Genomic DNA, 18,074 nt, shown 5'->3' with positions numbered 1-18,074 from the left:
GATGCATGACAAGTGTTTATTATGCAATGAGAGAAGAATACTATTGGCCAGGAGTAAAGAAAGAAATAAACGAGGTTATAAAACAGTGTCAGAAATGTCAGATATATAACAGGAAAAATATGGGTGGTTGTGAATTTGTAGATACGTCGAGATACTTAGAGAAGGTTGCATTAGATTTGATAGACTTTAGAAATGAGAAGAAATATGTTTTAGTTGCTATCGATTATTTTACACGTAGAGTATGGGGAGTAGTTATAAATAACAAGTCAAGTAATAATGTTGTTGGATTTTTGAAAAAATTATGTGAGCAAGGGAAGAAACCAGAAGAAATTATTACAGATAACGGGAAAGAGTTTATTAACGTGGAATTTAGAAAATTTTGTAGAGATCTCGATATAATACACCGACAAGTAAGTATAGAAGCGCATAGAAGTAACGGAAGAGTAGAGCGTGTTATAGGAACTTTGAGAGAAAGTATTTTAAAGTCGGATGCGAATACTTTTGAAGGTAAAGTGTATAAAAGTATCGATATATATAATCAGAGCTATCATACGGGAATAAAATGTACACCATTAGAAGCGACTAAAGATAAAACTGGAGACGTAATGCTTGAAAATAGCCCTATAGGGAAATATTGTAATAGGTTTGGAAAGGGAAAGATCGAAAAATTTAGTAAATGTCAATTGGTAAGAATAGCTAAACGAGAAAATTTGGCAGGTGTTAATAAGTATGAAAAAGGAAGATTTTTGGATACAGGAAAAATTGTTGAAAAGTGTGGAAAAGATTCTTATATTGTAAAACTTAGTAATGGTAGGCTTGTGAAGAATAGACATTATGATCTGAAGGGTATGCTTGGGGTAGATGTGAAAATTAGATGAGACTAACCGTCTTGAGGGGGGGATGTGATATATTTGTATAATTTCTATCCCCCATTATGATAAATAAAGACAAAAAATACTACCGGGATTTCCGGGTTATAAGATCCACCTCCCAAAAAGCGAATTATACGACTTTGTAAATGGGAATTTACAATAGTAGAAGAGATCCACCTCATAACCAAATGTAGAAAATTAAATATAAAGAAACCCTTTAATTTTCCCAGTAATCTTCAACTTGAAAGTAGTCATACTTATGTTGCCATTGTTTTCACGCAATTTTTCTAATCCTTCTAATTTTTCTTTTAGCGTGTAAGATTTTTTTTCATGGGTGGGGGGGGGGTAAAGTTTCAAAAATTTAAAAAGAAATTTTAAATACCTTATATCAATAAAAGATTCACCCATAGATAAGATCCATGGTCTTTTCTATGGGTGGATCTTATAACATGGAAACCCCAACAATTTTTTGCTAAATCTGTTTGCAAAAAGAATTTAATGAGATGCTTTAAATTTTATATCATTACTATAATTTCTTGTACGTTATTTAAAAAATCTTTATGTACGTTTAGAAATTTGTGAATTTTATGGACAATTTTAAAATATAAGTTTCATAAAATCTGCATCTTCCGATTTTGTTCTGTACAATTATAAAATTGTTTCATAAAAATCTATAAAGCGTTTATTTATATAAAAATAGTTGAAAAGAACAGGCAATCTCTCAATTATCAACTTATATAAGGGCTTTTAATAATTGCAATGCTATCTTTAATTTAACTTCCTTGGAAACAACGTTTCATAATAATTCATAGCTCAAAAAATTAAGGTTAGAATATTTATTATTAATTCATTAAAGGAATCTTCAGCTTTGACTTTTCTATCTCGTTTTTAATCTCTGGTAATAGTACATTTGTAATTTCACAAAAAATTTTTATCAAGTCACTATTCCTTGCACAATAAGCTTTATATTTGATATATTTGTCTCTAATTAAAAATCTGTATAATTTAGAAGTTTCTTATATTACTACTTCTTCACTATCATAGAATTAAAAAATCATCAACCGCGTTTGACCTTTCGACTGTATGAGCATTATGGTGATTAAGATATTGTGTTTTCATAAAGTCAACAAAACTCCTGATTCATATGATTCAACTTTTTATATTTTTGGAACACGTATCGGTAGATTTGGTCTTTTTTGATTAAAGCCAAGATTTTTTGCCTGCATGTTTTCTCTGTTTTAATTTATTACTTTATTTTTTTGTGATTTTTCAATGATGAAAAGTTCATTTTCTTTAAATAAATTTTTAGGCTTAATTCATGATCTCAAGTAATTCCTTTTACTAATATTCGAACAAACTACAGCTAAAATATATCGCAACATTAAAGGGGAGATAAAAATTACCATCTTGTTTGTTATAATTTGGCATTGGATTAAAACAATATTGTTAAAATTTATTGACCGATCTAATAAAAGCCTTTAATCATATTATATTCTACAAGAATAAACTTTAAAAAATAATGTTAAAAAGAAGAGTTTACTAATTCATAACATATGCTAAAACTCAATCGTATATACATGACAACACGATTCATAGATAATTAAGTTCTTTTTATAAAAAATGTAAACTTATAAAGCTCTTTTTATAGATATCGACAATAAATTCTGGACAAAAACACAATCTGATTTAATAAATGAATATATTAACATGTATAAGAAACCTCTAAGGATGAAGCATACAAAATTTTAATATGCTTCAAAATAACGACATTAATTAGAAGATATTGTTCTAAATAAACTTTAGTAATAATATTTCAATATTTAGAAAACAAATACAAAATTTAAAACATTGTAATATACTTTTTTGTTTCTATTAAACGACCTTTAGTATTTTATACTCATAATAAGATTTAGTACAACTTACACACGCAAACTGGTAAATTTAGGTAACAACATTATTTTTAGGTAGTAACCATGCATAAATTATACGAGGCTCTCTTGATGTATTAAAAATAAGTAAAATTCAAAGCATTTATGAGATAATTGATAAATGTTTATCTTTTTATTAGCTGATTTTGTGTAAAGGGACTTCGTGTTATACACGTGATTATGTGACGAACACGACGTCAAATTTATTTAATCTTTTCATCTTGAAATGAGATAAATACGTCAGAATATCCTTTACACCCAGTATAGAATTTAAGAGGCATAATATAGATTAAAATTAAAATATTAAGCAGCATCAATCTAAAATACATCCTATGTTCAATTTAGATACAAAAAATGTACAAATACAAGAAACACTCGTCTGTTCAAACGAAAATTAATTACACGGTAGGAACAGTTTTCTTTAAATCCTATATTAATTTGCCCAAACCTCTCACGGCATATACATGAAGTTCAAAGGGATTACAAATTCATTCAATTCTATATTGCTTTATACTTTTTCACAATATTAATTAAAGATACCGCAAAGAAATTTGATTTATTGATTTTTATATTAAATTATGAATGTAAATGCTTTACGAAGAATTTGAATTTAATTGCCCTAAATTGTTTGTATAGTATGGACGGCGGATAGTCCGGACGAATCAGATTGTCTTCTTGACATCTGAAACATGATAATTTTGAAATGCTGTTTCAGAAATAAATATAAATACATGTCGCAGTTAGTAGAGGGAACCAGTTAGTAGAGGGAACCCTAAAAAAGAGCTCTGTGGGGATCGAACCCAGGACCTCTCGAAGAAAACAAAATTTACTAAAAAAGGAAAAAAAAATATTATTAAGAAAATACAGTAACATTATCCTTCAATTTTTAGTAAATAATTTTTTGTTTTGTGGGGTTATGAGAATAAAAATGGACAATGATAAAAGACAAGAAGTTTATAATTTTTTATTATATGGTCAGCTGCCACCAACGTTGTTGGACAAAGTTGATCGTAAAAATTTTAAAAGAAAAGCTGAACGTTTCATGTTGTTTGAAGAAAACAACAATGGAAGTTTTGAACTAACTGTGAGGTTTAAAGTAGATCAATATAGATCATTGAAATTCTTTACAACCAATGAGCAGCGTTTCAAACTGGATTTCATCAAACTGATTCATGTTTCTAATGGACATCCTGGGCGTGACAGATTGTATCCATTGTTACAATCAAAAGTATACGACGTTACTCAAAACGAAGTACTGAGAGTTTTGAAAAGTTGTGATATTTGTCAAGCAAGAAGAAACCTAATAACTAGACCAGTTATTAGACCAATCATTTCAAAATATCCTAGAGAAAGGTATATTGCTGATTTGATTGATCTTCGATTGTATCACGAACTCAATGATGGGTATAAATGGTTACTTAACGTAGTGGATTCATTTACCAAGTTCTGTTGGACGGTTCCATTGCGTGACAAAACTGGCATTAGTGTGCGTGATGCCTTTGAAACACTATTCAATACGTTTGGATCTTGTTTTATACTTCATACCGACAACGGTAGAGAATTTGTTAATCAATATATCGTGAATTTATGTGTAAAGTATGAAATAAGACATGTAAGAGGAAGAGCTAGATGTCCTTGGATACAAGGACAGATAGAACGATGCAATCAAACAATAAAATGGATGATTGCATCTACTCTGGGGTCGAAGAATATCTTAGGGCAATGGTCCATAGTACGCCAAGAAGTTACCTGGGCATATAACAACTTAAGGCATTCAACAACTAAACAAACTCCATTCAGTTTAATGTTTGGTAAGCCCATTAAAGACATAATGCAAGAATCTAGAATCACTGATATAATAGATTCGGTTGCAAATAACAACGAAGTTGAAAATGAGGAAGAAGAACGAAGAGAAGAATTTGTTTTTGAAGAAAATAACGTCGTAAATTACGAAAAACTATATGCTTTAAACAATGAAAATCTTTTTTTAAATGAAATTTACCACGAATCTGCACGGTTTAATACTCAAAATGCTGCTAATAGAATGATTGAAAAAAGTATGTGGAGAAATGACTTTTACGAATATAAATTGGGAGATAGGGTTCTTATAAGACCATATTTAGACAATAATCAAAGTACTAGAAGGCTTCCTCTATACGAACATTTGGATGTCGATGTATATATTGTAATGGATATACTTCAATTTAATAAAGTAAAGTTATCTAAAGAAGCTGATCCATTGGTTATTATAGAAGAAATTTACACTAGAGATCTAAGATTGCTTGATAACGAATAAATTTTTTAAAAAGTTGTTTATTTTATTTTTTTATTTCTTTTCCCTCCAAATTTATATAAAATTACTCGAAATATACCCCATAATATAATTAGGACAAATTTAGAACCGTCTCAAAAAAGTCGTTCATTGTGATTGTATTCCTTCGAGAAGTCCCAAGTTCGATTCCCACGGGGGTCTTTTTTAATAAATTTTTTTAGGGTTCCCTCTACTAACTGGTTCCACCAACTAACTGTGACAATACATCTCTGATTTTATGAAGATGGGCAATTATATAAAGAATACTCTTTAACCTCATATTTCGGCTAACGTCAAAGTATAGCAAAAAATAATTAAAAATGTCATTAAAATGTTCTCAATAAAGAAAATGTTTTCTTTGCTTTATCTTAATATAATTATAATTTTTTAATTTAAGAAGTTTTGGCTAAAATCCACTTTAGCTTACAAAAATGCATATAGGGGGGTTTTGCCCCCTTTCTTTAAAGGTGGAGGAACCAAAATGTTATGAGTGGACCGACAATTACAATTAGAATAATAATTTTAAAAATTCGTAAAAAACTGAAGCCGAGGAATTACTTTGGAACATATACTTAGGTAAATAAAGTTTGCACTATTTACTGATCTGTTTTTATTAGGTATATAATTTTTTAGAATACGCCAATCGACTTCTATGAGGTTATTATGAACTCTTGTATTTTAATCTGTATAATGTAATGAATGTTAACCATATGGTGTTGGTTATATAAAGTACCTAAAGAATGGTAGGCTCTCCACATATGCTATATATTATGCTATTTTATCTTACATATTTCAATAAAAGATAAGTAAGTGTAACCTTATCATTTTTTTCAATATGTAAGATTATTATTATACGTTCTATGGTACGTTCGGCCATACCAAAACACCAGAAGCCTTTCACCAATTTATCTCTGTGATATTTATTTATTTCATTCTTTGTTTCGTCAATTTCTACTTTTATACCTTAACCGCCTATCCTATTTAGAGGAATAAATACTTAACGTAAATGCGTATTTCTTTAAATTTCTTCGTACAACTCAAAATTTGACAAATATGCTAACGAGAATAACCAAAACTTCATGTGTTAATATCTGTAAACATGTTATATTTTCGAGTTTACAATTATGAATGAACGTTTCATGCCGAATTAAAATTGTATTTTTATAATCTTTCCACACACATTTTAAATTACTACCATCTTTACACACTTTTATCATTCTACCAAAACATATATAACAACGCTGCCTTTTTAATTCCATTACTTTTCATTATATCTGATTTCCACTTCTTCTTTTGTTAAGATTCTTTCCTCTATCTTTAAAGAAAAGGGGTAAGAAATACAAAAAAACCCTATATGCATTTTTGTCAACTAAAGTGGACTTTAGCCGAGATTCTATATGAGCACTAACAACATATAAAATTTTAAGAAAGAATCGTAGCCAAGTCGAAACCTATTGTAAGAATTACGATATAAAATGTTTCGTCGAACCATATTTTTTTTACTAAGCAAAGAATGAATACACCGAAATGTAATTAATGGTCCCCAAATTCATCATGTTGGATTTCTAACCTAATCGAAAAATATCTCTATTCAATTTTTCTTGCAAATAATAAAAGTATTTTAATTATTTTTCGAAAAATGAAGAGGAAACAGAAAAATTGAAGAAAGACAGCCAAATTAAATTTTATTTGCATAATCTAGATTAAAGTAAAAAAATAACTAATTACTTTAAAATGTTTTATTTTTCGAAATATTCGAGCGAAACTTGTTTCATATTTTTTAAATTTTCCAAGTATTTTAGCATTTCTCTTATGGAATTTATATATTCATCACGAGTTTTGATTAATTTTTCGATTTTTTTCGATATACCACTTAGTATGTTTATCATGTTGATACTATTAAATTCTTTATCAATGTCATGTATAATTATCATTTCATATAAATTTACAAATCTCCCAGACAAATCAAAATAGTCAAATAAGTAAGGAAACCTATAACTTATCAAATTATATCGAAAAATTACAACATTACTATAGCAGTCGAACCTTAAATTTTTTGGTTCTAAGTTTTCAAAATACGACATTGCTCTCATAATAGAGTCAATTTTTTTAGTTATTGTTTTTTTACTGATCTGAGATATAGATGAATTTTTTATCCCGTTTTTAATCAGCGGCAAATATACTTTTAATAAATCATTGTAGTTTCTCATCCATCGATTATGTATTATTTTATCAGACATAAATTTTTTATGATTATTTGTATTAGAGAATACAACTTTTTCGGGCGTCATGGCTATATTAAAATTTTCATTTTCCCATTGACGCAAAAGGCTGTCAAAACATTTAATACGACGATTATAATAATCAATATTTCCAAGGATATCACTATTTTTTAGATTGTATTTTTTCATTTCATCCATAAATTTTGAAATATTTTGCATATTTACTGACTGTATTTTTTTATTTAAAGAAGCATCTGTAAGTGTTGACGTATGCTTACAAGCACAATGTCTTTTGTTAAAAGAATAAAGTTTTTGTTTATCATAATCGTTATTTTTCGATTTACATTTAATCAGAAGTCGCTTTGGCTCGTAAAAAAATCTTTTTATTGAAGTGAAGTCTGGATTATCATTTCCTAGGCCGTAATCTATAATCAATAAAATAACAAACATAATTAGGGATATTGATAAAGTATCTTTTATATCCTAAGAAAATGTTTTTGATGGTTTTATATTAAAATAAATATACTTAACAAAAAATACTGTTTATGTATAAGAAATTTAATTGCATGGAACAAAGTATAATTTTAAATTGTAAATTAATGATACATTAAACAGCAACATTTGATTGCAAGGAAAAAAATACAGTTTAAAAATTTATCTTCTTTGTTTCTAATTATATTTTAGCTTTATTTAAAAATTAAAATATGTTTTTTATTTGCATTAAATATCATAGGTAACAAAAATTTGTGAAATTCCTTTATTTTCTACCATGTATTACGTTAAATGAAATAACACATATATGATGATTTGTAGTAACAATAAAATTGCAGCATATTTGTAGCGTTCATTGATAATTAATTATTTTATTTGCGTATATGTATTTTTAAGATAATATTCCTTGAATTTAATAAATATCTCATGTATTTATTTATCTTAATTGGGGATCAAAAATATAAGAATATATAACATCCCCCCTCCAAGACGGTTAGTCTCCTACATCACCATTAACCCCAAGCAGATTTTTCAAGTCATAATGTCTCTTTTTAACATATCGCCCATTAGATAGCTTCACAACATACGAGTCCCCAGGGCATATCACCATTATAATACCTTCGTCTAAAAACCTTCCCTTTTCGTATTTATTACATCCTTTGATGTTTTCTTTCTCAGCTATCCTTACTCGTTGTCCTTCAATAAACCGCTCTCTATATCTTCTAACAAATCTTTTACTGTAGTCTCCTTCTGGTCCATTTAATATCATCATTTTTCCCGTATTGTCTTTTACCGCTTCATTGGGAGTACTTCTTATACCTTCATGGTAACTATTATTATAAATTTTAAAGCTTTCCATCACTATGTCTTTAAAACTCGCCGTCTCTTTACTCATTTTAAATATTAGCTCTCTAAGCGTTCCTATAACACTTTCAACTCTATTATTGCTTCTATGAGACTCGACACTCACCTTTTTATGGGTTATATCCAATTTTCTACACAATCCTTAAAGTCAACATTATCAAATTCCTTCCCATTATCCGTTATTATTTCCTTCGGCCTCCTGCCATTTCTACATAAGTTCTCAATAAACTGGGCCACAGAGGATCTCTTCTTATCGTATAATACACATCCCCACGCTATCCTCGTATGGTAATCTATCGCAACTAATACATATTTGCCCTTATCTCCAAAATCAATTAAATCTAACGCTACGTTTTCTAAATACCTGCTTGTAGCAACAAAATCACATCCTCCAGACTTTTTCCTATTGTAAATTTGACACTCCTCGCATCTTTTTATTATTTTCACTATATCTTCTTTTATTCCTGGCCAATAATAATCAAACTTCATGGCATAATACATGCTTTCTAGTCATCTGTGTCCATGCTCTTCATGATAACGTCTCATAAGCTCATCTCTTTCTTTTATTTTAGGAATCAATGCTTTCCTCCCCGAATCAAAATTCCAGTATTCTTTACCGTCTATTGTCTCGACGTGCTTCAACCATTTACCTTCAATTTGACGCTCACTTCTTTTTTTTTTATCATTTCTTTTCTTGGATCAACCTCCTCGTGTATCCTACTCAAGGCATCCGCCACGACCATATGTTCTGGTTTCCTGTAATCTATTTCAAAGTCAAATTCTTGGATCTTTTCAATCCATCGATTAATTCTATTATTATTAAAACATGGCTTTCTTCTTATTTCCGCCAATGCTTTGTGATCCGTTTCTACTTTAAATTTTCGTCCTCTTAACTCATACTCAAATTTCTTTATTCCCCAATATATGGCATACATTTCCTTTTCACTTATACCATATCTAGTTTCCGTCAGGGTGAATTTCTTCGATGCCCATTGTACTGGCACCCACTCTTCTTTATCATTCTTCTGCATGAGTACTGCGCCCATTCCTATATTGCTCGCGTCAGTTCTTAATAAAAATTCCTTGTCATAGTTTACAATTTTCAACTTACTCATACTTCTTAACGTTTCCTTTATATTTTCGAACTCTTTATTTAAGTCATCAGTCCAATTCAATACTTTACTTTTACCTTTCAAACTTTCAGTCATATATAATGTCTTCTCCGCATAATTCTTAATAAATCCTCGAAACCATCCACTCAGTCCTAAAAATCTTCTTATGTCAGACACATTTTGCGGCGTTGGAAACTCTAGTGCTTCGTTTTTCTTGATTTCAGACGGCATCATATCATCTCCGTTTAATGTAACTCCCAATAACTTGACTTCCTTTTGGCAATACTGAATTTTCCTTGAATTTATCCGCATATTATTCCGTTTTAACAATTTCATCGCTTCTACAAATAATTTATCATGTTCTTTTCTAGTCTTCGCTTGAATCACTATATCATCCATGTATACTTTTATTTTACCACCCAAATGTTTTTCAAAAATCTTATTCATAATTCTCTGCATGATCTGAGGCGAGTTTTTAAACCCCATGACCATACTATTCCATTCATATACTATCTTATCATACTCAAATTCAGTCTTATGCTTGTCTTGCTCTTCTATTTCGATTCCATAAAAAGCCCCCTTAAGGTATATAACACTGAAAAACTTCGATCCTTGCGTGTTCCTTATGATATCCCTAATGTTCACTAATTTATAGGGGTCTTTCTCCACTAAATCATTTAATGCTATGAGATTGCTAACCAGTCTTATACTTCCATCTGGCTTAACTAAAGCTTTAATCGGATTTCTCCATTCCGACGTCGATCTTCTTATGACATTCCTTGTCTCTAACCTCTGAATATATTTTCTCAGCTCTTCTTTATGCGCTTGTGGCACCTGCTGACCTTTCCTTACAACTTTCTTACCTTCTTCAGTTTTGATTCTGCATTTTTCAATTTTACAATATCTTATTTTCTCTTCTTCGTTGTCTATAACGTTCCTAAACCTCTTTCTCATGTCTTATAATGTTAGACCGTTCTTTTCTACCTCATCATAACATCTTTTATTTCTTGTCTTCCATTCTTGTTTCTTTTGTCTTTTAGCATTCCATGTGTTCCTATAAGTCCTTTCATCACAGCTACTGCTACCTTCATCTTTAATCTTGTCACATTCGTCTTTATTCTTAACATTTCTATATCTATAATAACACATCTGACTCTTATGTTCCATTCTTGAACAATTATAACATCTCATTGTTCCTCTATTTTCAAATATTCTTTCCTCTCTACTAATATTTCTAATCTCCTCTGCCACAATCTTTGTGACCTCCTCAATCATCCGTAATCTCATACCCTTTTCCTCCTGTACTTTAACCAATTCCTCTAATTTGGTTTCCATAACTTTCCAATGATCTCCAATCTTAATATTCTTAACCATAAATTTTTTCAACTCATCAGTTCCAAGATCAAAAATCTCCTTCTTTACATTTTTCTCAAAATCATAATCAGACAATACTAATCCATAAACAATCCTCTTAAACTCTTCTAATAACCTTCTGGCCTCTTGACCACAGCCAACACTTGTTAACTTACAATTCGGTATCGCCCCCATGTATTTATTTATCATAATTAGGGATCAAAAATATAAGAATATATAACATCTCATATATTGCACTAATTAAACCCATCGATTTTTTTGATTAGGGTAATTATTCCCTTTTATGCAACAAATCAAGTTATTCTCAAAAAAATGCTTCGAAATTGTAAAATTTAAATTCGTATTTATACTTATATAAAATTTTACATTAACAAAAATCATCAAATTAAACTATAATAAAATTTATATTTTTTTTTATCCGATTTTTATTTTGAATATTTGTATCAAATAACTTTTTATGTGCCGCCATATGCTAAAAAATACCTAGAATCTACGACACAGTTTATATTATAAATGGCAAGAATACGGAGATTTACCATATTTACAATCGAAAAAAATTGACATTAGAAAAATAACATTGTTAATAATACTTTTGTAATAACAAAGAACACAAGAACTAAGATATAAGGTCGTATTTTATAATAGAAAATAGAGTAAAAGCAATACAAGGCATCCAATATTACACAAAAAGTCCTTTGTGAACTATCGAAAATGATATCAATCGCTGAAAAGTCATCGTTGAAGTCGAAAAAGCAATAGATAAGGGTTATTTCTGATAGTTAATAAGGAGACGTATTGCAAAAAAAGAAAAACCAAATAAATTATTATTCAATAACCTTATTTTTGATATATTTTACGAAATATAAGATAATCATAGACGTTAACAGAAAAAGATATGCTGAACAAAAAATTTAATAAATTGTAATTTCTTTTTTACCTAATAAAATAGTTTTTAATCAGCTTCTATGAGGTTCTCAAGTAGTATTAGTTTATATTTTATATCTTTGAGGTAGTCCTCATAATTATATAATATTATTTTTACATTGATTGTCATATTATTTAAAATTGATTTCAGCGCCATAGAATTAGCTATTTTTTTTATAAAATGTTCAATTATCATTTCGTATAAATCTAAAAAACCTTTAATGATACTAAAATATTCATAAAGACACGGCAATCTAATGCTTATTAACTTATATCTAAATTTTAATATTTCTGAATGATATGCATAACTTAACCCTTTTGGGTAAAGTGTTTCGAAATAACCCATAGCTCGGGAAATAGAATCAATATTTTCAATTATTATTTTTTTATATGTTTCTTCCACAGATGAAATTTCTATCTCATTTTTTACCTGTGGCAGATCTTTATATAATATTTCCCTATAGTTCTTTAACCATTTACCAGTCATATTGGAATTGTATCTATATTTATAATAAATATATCTGTCTGGGAATTTTAATTTATCTGAAGCCAATTCTATATCTAAGTGTTCATTTTCCCACTGATGAAGTAAATGATAGTAAAAGATTCGCCTGTCATTATAATCTGTAATATTCGTATAATTATCTCTCAAAACCGCAACAAAGGCCAACGTTGAAGAGAATGAAGGCCTTCTTATCTGATAGTAAGGAATGTATTGTTCTGAAAAAGTTCTTGTATATGGCTTAGTTCTTTTTTTTGTTTCTTTATTGTGTACATAGTGACTTTCATGATTGTTATTTTGTTGAAAACGATAGTTATTGTCATCACAAATATTTTTTTTTAAGTTAAAAGTGTTTACACAGACATAATCTTGCTGTAAATTTTTATTGCCGTTGGTATAAGCATTTTGTTGGGAATTAATATTAAAACAGTATATAATGTTTTGTTGTAAATTAAAAGTATGGTTGTGGAGGACATTTTGTTGAGGATTTACCAAAAAATTATATGTATTGTTTTGTTGTAAATTAAAAGTATGTTTGTCGAGTACATTTTGGTGAGGAATAATAGGCAAATGGTCTGTATTATTTTGTTGTAAATCAAAATTATAAAAGTTGTTAGCTTTTTGTGAAAAATTCGTAATATTATAATCGCTAATATTTGGATAATAAAAGGAATTACTGTAATCATTGCTATTTTGTGTGTTGAACGGAATGTGTTCGTTAATTTGAGTAGAGTTCAAAGTATCGTAGTCTCTACTTTTCTGCGAATTCGAATTATTGTGCTCTGTATTAATTTGATGTAAATTAAAAGTTTTGAAATCGTATATGGATTGTAAACTTTCACATGGGATAGATTCAAAATTTTTTCCTGAGTTTGAACTTGAAACTAATATAATGTAATGAAGCATAAAAGGGGGAAATAAAAATTTATCAACTTTATATGATTTTAATGTAAAAATATCGTATAATTAATAAGTATAAAATACTATCAAAGAAGTTCTTTTAATAAATGGTCTAAATAGTTTTTATTTTTTAACGCAAATTAGACGTCTCTTTTATTATAATTATATTCTAATATATCTATAATTTGTTCGGCGGTTAATCGATACCTACAATCGAGAGTTAAACATCCTATAATGATATCTATAAAAAAATCAGGAATATTTAATTTTACACATAAAAAATTTTTAAAATTTGATTTCCCCTTACCTATTAAATTATTAATTAAATCTAACATTTGCATTTTCGTCTCTGCAGTAAATAATGGTTCAAGTGCAAAGATTTCGTAAATAATACAGCCCAAACTCCATATATCAACATAATAACTGTAATCTGTGACACCGTAAAGAAGTTCGGGAGATCTATACCATAAAGTCACGACTTCACATGAATAAGGAGGTACTTTTATTTCTAAACTTCTTGATAAGCCAAAATCTGCGATTTTTAAATTTCCATGTCTATCTATTAAAATATTCTGTGGTTTCAAATCTCTGTGAACGACTTTGTTTCTATGAAGAAAAGCTACTCCGGAAATTAATTGATTAATTAAGATTACAGGATTAGTATTATTTTTAATTAAATATTCCCTCAAATCATAATCCATTAATTCAAATACTAATGTTAAGAGCTTATCTGTATGCAACACACGATACAGACAAATTATATTGGTGTGTTTAATTTTCTTCAATATTGAAATTTCTCTTAATGCAGTGCCGGGCATACCTTCAGTATCATTCAGAGGAATTTTTTTCAGAGCCACTTTCATATTACTTTCTATATCTAAGGCTTCGTATACTTCACCATAAGTTCCCGATCCAATTTTTCTTCCTTGAATATATTTGGACATTTTATGGACAAAAAACTGTCAAATTTTAACTAGTTGTCAAAAACAAATCAACAACGTTATAAAAAATTAATAAAAACAAATTCTAAAATAAATCCCATTTTTCTCAATAAAGAAATTTTATCCAATATTTTTTCTTCATAAATTATTTAATGAATTTGCCCTCAAAATGGATAAATTTGAATTTGGTAAATCAATAATAGAAAAAAGATTTGGAAGTCTACAAATACTAAAAAATCAAACAGAAAGAAGTTTTCAAGCAGAGAAAAAAATTAAAAAAGAAAAAAAACTTAATTTAAGTTGTTCTAAAAAAGCCGTTATTAATAAAAATTCTATAACGGAATATACTGGTGCAGATAAATTATCAGAATTATTACTTATAAATAACAAGAAAATATTCAATTCTAAAATGGAGCAAATAGAAAATGAAAACGACTTTGAAGATGTTTATGATTTTCAAGGGATTAATTTATCACTTAACATCCCACCAAGATTGGCATATGATAATTCAACAAAAGAACAATATAAGAAAAATGAACTGACCCTTTTTAACGAATGGAAGAAAATCAATTATGAGTACATTTTCGAGAGAAATATAGAAATTTGGAGACAATTTTGGATTACTTGTGAAAGATCAGACATTATAATTCAAATTATTGACTCTAGAAATCCTAATTTTTTTATAAACAAAGATATTTTGAAAATGTATCCAAATAAAAAACATGTGATACTATCAAATAAGGCGGATTTGACTAATACAAAAATAAAAGTAGAAGGATTCGAGTTTATTTATTATTCGGCAGTTACTAATATCCAACCAGTTATTGATTTTTTAGGAAATGTAAAGGAAAAAACTATTGGATTTATTGGATACCCGAATGTAGGGAAAAGTAGTACTATAAACGCGCTACTAAACAAAAAGAAAGTTAAAGTCAGTCAAACACCTGGTAAAACTAAATTTATACAAACAATATATTTTTCAGATAATAAAATTTTATTAGATTGCCCGGGACTCGTTTTTCCAAAACATTCTAAGACCAATCTTTTACTTAACGGAATTCTTAATGTGGATAAAATAGTTGATTTGAAATCAAGTTTATACGATGTTTTAAACTTTATAGGAATAGAAAAATTAGCAAAATATTATAAATTTGAAGTAGTAAAACAGAAAAATACTACTTTAGAAGAAATTAATTTTATAAATTCACTAGCATGTCACAGAAATTTATCCGTATCGCAAACCATCAAAAATATTGTAAAAGATTTATTTTGTGGAAATATTCAATATGATAAAATAGAAGAAAAATACAATGGTAATGAAGAATATGAATTTGACAAGCAACTAGAATAAGAAATTAAAGAAAATATTGAATTTATTCATTTCACAAGGATGTGTGTTGTTTTATCTCTATCTCATAGATCTCGAAATTGTGCAACTATTTAGGCGGCTTTTGTCGGATCTGGTCTTTTTTATAGCCGCCTATGCCATGCAAATATTTTGCTTTCTTTACTAGCTTCCATGATAACCTCTAAAAGAACATTCTGAACATCTGGTTTGCACAAGGAAAATTTAAACAAATAATATGTTTAATATCTAAACTTATATAAATGACAGATACTTATATCCTAATTTTGACGATCTTTTATCTTATTTTACAATATATTAAACAAAATAAATTAATCTTAAAAAAATTTTCTACTGTAATTATAAACTAAACTATGATTGGTCAATCAAACCCCGCTTTTAACGAATGATTTAGCTTAGATAAATTAAAGAATAATTATTTATCATTACATTTAAAATTTTACGTCAAGGATTTTTTAAAAAATTTTGTTTAAAAAAATTCACATAAGAATATTCTAGTTCTTACTTATCTCGGGAAGGTTTTGCTCAAACTGTTTGTTTTTAAATTAAACAATCTTAAATCATAAAGTATAAAATATATTTATATTGTAAAACTAAAGAATTCATAAATTTTATTTTTATTTTTCCTTATATTTTTTTTAATTTATCTATCAAAGGTTTTTAAAACACTTAACAAATATATATATAAATATATTTTAAAATTTAATAATTTAGCTTCTCTTAATTGTAAAACAAGTCTGCACAACAAAGATGTCGGTTTAATTTAGGTGAAAGAATATTTAAACGATGTTTTGAAGGTCACGCATTCGAGAAATACATTTATAACATTAAATGTAGAACCAAGAATTGATATAACAACCAACGTTTACTTTTTGACTGAAAGTCGAATCGTACACATTTGAAGTCCAGTAACTATTGAAAATTTTTATTCGTTAAAACACAAAAGTAATTTTGAGTTGCATAATATTTCAAATATGCAAAAGCGACCTCGAGTAATATTTGTATAGATATAAAAATAAATTATATTTAAGGCGTAAAGTAAGAGTAGCAAATCAAGTAATTACATTTTTTTTGAATCTTAAAAGTTTGTAGTTTTTATCTATAAAAGTATAAAGCCTATTAAAAAAAAAACCAATCGTCTCTGTATTGATATTTAGCCATCTATTGTGGATAAAATCGAATTTAGAGGTACAGTTTTCTCACGACACCGTTATCTTTATATGTTGACTTGATAAGCTTTAACGTTGTAAAAAGCAAACCGAGGTATTCTCGAAAAATATTAGATTTAAAACGTGTAGTAATATAGATAACTAAATATTTGTAAAGAAAAACACATGATACTGAATATTTAATTAAAATACGTTAACGGACAAATAAATTCACACGAACTTAAATCAAAAAGTATTATAAAACAATTACTATTTTTTATTTTATGTACAATAAAGCAACAATAAATCGTTCTATCTGGATATAATGTTAATGATAGTAACATAATCAAAATTATGATAATGTTTGAACATGTCTCAAAATAATTTATGTATAGCCGACAAGTTATTTAAGACATTGCAAGAAATAGTTTATTATTATTTTTAAAAAAGCCAAGTTTCTTTCTTTGTTTATGGGGACGGATAGCTGTTTCAAGTTACAAAATAACATTGTAATATAATGCTTGAATAAAAGCTATCGGTATTTATTTAAAAAATTAGAATTTTAGTAAACTTAACTCAACTATGAAAATATCCTATAACGGAACAACAAGTTAAAATAAATTCAATTAAAAATAGCAAGTCGAAAGTTAAAGACCGTTATGTTGTCAGATGTAATAGGAGAAATGTGATAAAAGTCAATTAATAATCATAATACGATTCTAAAATTTACAACTAGTATTGTTTGAATCCAATTCATTTACATAATAAATCGGTATATAGGAACACATGAAATAACTATATTTTAAATATGTGAAGAAATGAACAATAAGATGATTTTACATAAAATTTGTGGAAGGATTTCAATAAAACTAAAATAAAATATATGTTTAATTTTATTATAATTTTTAAATTTATTTTTATAGTGTAGTTAATGCAATTATAAAGAATATTTGTTAGTACCCCTATACATTTGCTCTTGCATATATCGCATATTAATTATTTCACAATTTTTATATTCAAATTATAATTTTAACCACAATACGTTAAAATGAAAATATCATTTCAGTAATCTATACTACATAATTACATCACCATCAATTTTATTTGTGAAAAAATTT

At 27.8% G+C, this 18,074-nt stretch overlaps 4 protein-coding genes across 4 annotated transcripts; 1 reads left to right on the top strand and 3 right to left on the bottom strand.

The window, feature by feature from the left end:
• Positions 1–6,850: 6,850 nt before the first annotated feature.
• Positions 6,851–7,783, bottom strand: VNE69_02034 (uncharacterized protein; the record flags this gene model as incomplete). The annotated part of the gene is made up of 1 exon (XM_065472580.1): positions 6,851–7,783. One exon carries the CDS (start codon positions 7,781–7,783, stop codon positions 6,851–6,853), a length of 933 nt encoding a protein of 310 aa, XP_065328652.1.
• Positions 7,784–12,127: 4,344 nt separating this feature from the next.
• On the bottom strand, positions 12,128–13,507 carry VNE69_02033 (uncharacterized protein; the record flags this gene model as incomplete). Its single annotated transcript, XM_065472579.1, has 1 exon — positions 12,128–13,507. One exon carries the CDS (start codon positions 13,505–13,507, stop codon positions 12,128–12,130), a length of 1,380 nt encoding a protein of 459 aa, XP_065328651.1.
• A 134-nt stretch (positions 13,508–13,641) lies between these two features.
• Positions 13,642–14,445, bottom strand: VNE69_02032 (cyclin-dependent protein kinase (PHO85); the record flags this gene model as incomplete). The annotated part of the gene is made up of 1 exon (XM_065472578.1): positions 13,642–14,445. One exon carries the CDS (start codon positions 14,443–14,445, stop codon positions 13,642–13,644), a length of 804 nt encoding a protein of 267 aa, XP_065328650.1.
• Positions 14,446–14,611: 166 nt separating this feature from the next.
• On the top strand, positions 14,612–15,793 carry VNE69_02031 (large subunit GTPase 1 (LSG1); the record flags this gene model as incomplete). The annotated part of the gene is made up of 1 exon (XM_065472577.1): positions 14,612–15,793. One exon carries the CDS (start codon positions 14,612–14,614, stop codon positions 15,791–15,793), a length of 1,182 nt encoding a protein of 393 aa, XP_065328649.1.
• Positions 15,794–18,074: the final 2,281 nt, after the last annotated feature.

This window comes from Vairimorpha necatrix, chromosome 2 (assembly GCF_036630325.1).
Source record: "Vairimorpha necatrix chromosome 2, complete sequence".
NCBI classification, from domain to species: domain Eukaryota; kingdom Fungi; phylum Microsporidia; family Nosematidae; genus Vairimorpha; species Vairimorpha necatrix.
Note: the sequence above shows the minus strand (reverse complement) of the source record. Positions and strands in the feature narration are given on the sequence as shown.